The sequence below is a fragment of the Sinocyclocheilus grahami genome, unplaced genomic scaffold, assembly GCF_001515645.1.
Source record: "Sinocyclocheilus grahami isolate Dianchi unplaced genomic scaffold, SAMN03320097.WGS_v1.1 scaffold1317.1, whole genome shotgun sequence".
Classification (NCBI taxonomy): Eukaryota; Metazoa; Chordata; class Actinopteri; order Cypriniformes; family Cyprinidae; genus Sinocyclocheilus; species Sinocyclocheilus grahami.
In genome coordinates, this window is record NW_015506496.1 from 119048 (window position 1) to 123345 (window position 4298).

Sequence of the window (4298 nt, forward strand, 5' to 3'; positions counted from 1 at the left end):
ATCTCATAACTTTAGATTTTTTAAATGTGGCACTAAAACGTTGTCATAGTAAAGTCACGTCATGTTTATTTCTATAACACTTTATGCAATATGTGTAGAATATGTATAACTCAATATTTTAATGAATTGCAAAAGCTGAATATTCAATCAAAGTCTATTGATTAATCAGTGAAGTAACTGACAATTAGTCAAAAGATTACAATTTTACACCTTAATGTAAAACTATTTCTTTTGTGCTTCTCTACCGATGATGGCATTTTTAGTGTTTCTCTCTGGATGTAAAAGGATGATGTAGCACTTTGGGGCAAATATGGCAAACAGTAATCCAAAACTAGAAGCTAAAATGGCAAATATCTCTACAGCAACTGCATATTTCCCTGGTGAGCTCACATATGCTGGAACAAACGCAATCCATACAGCACAGAAGATCAACATGCTAAACGTGATGAACTTTGCTTCATTAAAATTATCTGGAAGATTTCTTGCAAGAAAGGCTAACAGAAAGCTTACTGCTGCCAACAGTCCAATGTATCCCAGCAGCATAGAAAAACCAGCCACTGAGCCTATAGCACATTCATATACTATTTTAGAGCGAGTATACTGGCTGTTTTTATGTGGTGTTGGAGAGGCAGTTGATAGCCAGACTGCACATATCACAACCTGGAGGGCTGTTAGAACCAAAACTGTGCATCTTTGTTGAGCTGCTCCAAACCATTTCATTGTTCCTTTGCCCTCTGGTCGAGATGACTTGAACACGGCTATTACCACCATAGTCTTGACCAGGATGCTGGAGATGCACAGGACAAAGCTTATGCCAAACACAGCATGTCTTAACTGACATGTCCATAACTGTGGCTGCCCAATGAACAGCAGCACACACAGAAAACACAGTTTCAGTGAAGACAGCAGCAGGAAGCTGAGCTCTGAATTGTTGGCACGAACTATGGGAGTGTTACGATGATGAGCGAAGATGACCATCACAAGAGCACAGATGCAGGTACCAAGCAAAGAGGCAGTGGTCAGAGAGATTCCTAGAGGATCCTTATAAGACAGAAACTCTACTTCTTTCGGGACGCACTGGTCCTTATCCGAATTGGACCAGAACTCATCTGGACAGACCGTGCAATCAATAGCATCTGTGAGTAATAAAAAGAGAGAAGGTGCAAACTGAAGAGAACTTCACATCAAATTATGTTCCAATTTTCCAATCAATAATTTCCTCACCTGTTATATTAGAAATTTCTCCATCTCTGCATGGCAGGCAGTCAAAACAGCAGACAGGAAGGCCCTTCCTCCTGGCTTGTCTGGTGCCTGGTGGGCAGCTCTCACTGCACACAGACCTTGGGGGCTGAAAGAGACATCATCCATTATATATAAATATATTTTTTTATGTATTGTATTTTTCATCTTTTTTACACAATAACAAGCTTTTCATTCATTTATCCTCATTTGTCTTATCATAGCTTTGACTAGTATATAGACTAAACATCTGCAAAAAGGATGGCATTAAAATTTACTGTTTATTACTTTTTTGCTCTTAAAGTTCCAGTATATTGCATCCTCATCCAGCATGAGCACCATCTCTGTTGCCGCCCCTTTATTTACTACACCAACTGTGTGAATCCTTATCGATCCATCAGAGCTCGGCTGCCAGTTCATCACATCATAGATGGCCAGAGCATCTCCATTCTTATCAAATGACACGTGATCCCCAAAGCCTGTGGTGAAATTCACTTTCTGTAGGTAGTGAACCAGCTGTACAGTTTGTAGAGAGGACAAGACGTTAAATGTTTATCTGAAATTTAAAACAATATAGAGTACATATTTTGCATTTATACCTTCAGCTCTTCTATATGCCTGGAGAACATTTGCACTACACCTGTGGGTCTTACCTGCCAAGGTTTAAGGTTGGTTTTATCAGCACAACTGTTCCCACTGAATGGTCCTCTCCCCTCCTCACACTGCATCAGCTCATGAAGTGCATGTGCCAGAGCATAAACTGCCTTATAGACATTATACGCTGCTCTCAAGCCCGAAACATCAGTGTATGGTGTTTCAGTGATGCTCAGATCCTCCTGTCCTGTACACACCTTTTTCACTTGCTCTCCATCAATCGCTCTACCCCCTTTTTCAAAACTACACCCGAACATGTTCTCCCAGAAAATTCTCACTATATTGTTTTTTTGATCATTACTGGGATGGAGACGTAGAAGAAACTCACGAAGCCCCTCAATCTCTCCACGCCTGATAGCAATGCCCAGTGTGCCCCCCAGGATGGGTAGGAAACGTGGAGTGTGGTATACAGGTGAAGTGGTCCAAGCTTCACTGGCAATCCACTGTCTGCCTGTTATGTTCTGCAACACCACTTCCTCCATCAAAGGTATTAGAAAGGATGAAGTGGAAAAAACAACCACCACTCTAGCTGTTGAGGCCTGAATCACTCCTGTTATATATTGAATGTCTCTGTGGTTGTTATCATGGGGAAGGATTTCAGAAAAAGCAACACAATGTCCAAACAGCTGCATTTCCTGCTGAAATAACTGAGCAGCATAGATGCCATAATCATCATCACTGTAGATGAGACCAACCCAAGTCCATCCAAAATGCCTCAAAATCTGAACCATAGCCCGCACCTGGAAGGCATCACTGGGGATTGTTCTGAAGAAAGAGGGGTACTTTTTCCTGTCACTCAAACAGGAGCAGGTGGCGTAGTGACTAACCTAATTAGTTAGGAAAGGTGGAGAGAGAAATAAAGACATGAGACAGAGAAATAGAGTGATAATCATCAGTGCTTTTGATTTTTTTTTTTCAGACACAAGTACATTTGAAAAAAAGTGCAAAAATATGCAGATAGTGTATTTTATTTTATTTTACTTTATTCATAGCAACTTACTATAGGTACTCGAAATAGCCCCAGAACATTGGAAATTGCAATGGAAGGAGTTGAACTTGGATCCCCTACGATCCCAATGACTGGAGGAGGGCCAGTGCAGTTTAGGTTGGAGAAGGACTCCTCTGTTCCACTAGCCAGGGATATGGCAGCCCGAAATGCTATTCCTAGTCTTACACAGTTGTCATAAAGATGGTATCCAAGAGTAATGCTAGGCAGCAGCTTTGGATTCTTATTGATCTCATTTACTGCAAAAGCCATTGTCTGTGCCTGCTGGAAGATTTCTATATTGAATCTAGAATAAAAAAAACAAGTAAATGTAAAACAATATAAATGTTGACATGTAGTAAAAAGATAGTAATAATTAAAAATTAATTAATATAAGCATTAGAATACAGAAAATGCATTTGAGACTAAGCACTAATCATGGAACCCCACTATTGTGCATACCTGGTTAAATGCATAGTGGTTTCAATATAGATTTTTTATTTATTTATTAATTAATTTATTTTATTTATTTTTTTAAGTTAGCTTAGGTGAAAGGATGCAAATATAACTTAAGATTTTTTTTTTATTTATTATTATTATTATTATAAAACCTCTCTCACTCTGTTACTTTTTAAAAAAAAGTTCTGTAATCATTCTGGCCAAAGACCAGACTCACTTTTCACAGTATGGTGGTTCTGGCTCCGTTCTGAAGCTCAGTTCTGGAAACACTGTGAAAAAGTGAACATGAAATAGGCCTCCAAGTATAAAATCTCCATCCTGGTACATCCCATTCAACTTGAAACGTCCCTGGAGCTGACATGTACCTGATTTTAGGATTGAATCTGCAGAGAGACAGTTAAATGACAGGTATAGAAAAATGTACAGCATGAACCACATCTCTCTTTCTGACCCATGCAGCCACTGTACTAATTTATGATGAAGCTTGTGTGGGGTGTTCCTTTAAAAGAGCAGGCGATGCCAAGTGGGCATCCCTGGAAAGCAGGACGTCACTCTCCCATCCCTCCCAACATAGACAACAGTATTGATGGAATAAAGGACATATGCATGCACAGTGAACTGCTGTTAATTGTATAAAGACTTTTTTTTTTAAATGCTGATCTGCATGGGAAACAATAGTCTTATACCAATGACCAATTATATCTACTTATTCATGTTTTTGCATGCAAGAGTTATTTATTTATTTATTAACTGATTAATTGATTTTCAGAATGTCCTCTAGATGTCAGTCATGCATTTGACTTTTCTGAGCAATAAAACATAATGTGTTATTAGTGATAGCTTACCATGTACTGTGGTAAAGTGATGCTATCAGGTGCAAAGGTATGAAGAATGTTATTTATCAGACTAAATGATTACTGTATGCATATATTAGAGTGTGTACTAGGCAATTTTAAATGCA

General features: G+C 38.9%; 1 protein-coding gene across 1 annotated transcript; it reads right to left on the minus strand.

The window, feature by feature from the left end:
• Positions 1-222: 222 nt before the first annotated feature.
• LOC107569152 (extracellular calcium-sensing receptor-like) lies at positions 223-3775 on the minus strand. The gene is made up of 6 exons (XM_016255166.1): positions 3555-3775; positions 2894-3185; positions 1893-2720; positions 1528-1755; positions 1225-1348; positions 223-1136 (listed from the first exon to the last, which is right to left on the minus strand). The coding sequence occupies exons 1-6, from the start codon at positions 3773-3775 to the stop codon at positions 223-225; spliced, it is 2607 nt and encodes an 868-aa protein (XP_016110652.1).
• Between the last annotated feature and the right edge of the window lie 523 nt (positions 3776-4298).

Coding starts and splice junctions, on each gene's coding strand:
- LOC107569152 (XM_016255166.1), bottom strand. CDS start 3,775: ATGTGGTTCATGCTGTACATTTTTCTATACCTGTCATTTAACTGTCTC. Junction 1,756..1,892: donor CCAACCTTAAACCTTGGCAG/GTAAGACCCACA, acceptor CAAACTGTACAG/CTGGTTCACTACCTACAGAA. Junction 1,137..1,224: donor AGAAATTTCTAATATAACAG/GTGAGGAAATTA, acceptor TATTACTCACAG/ATGCTATTGATTGCACGGTC.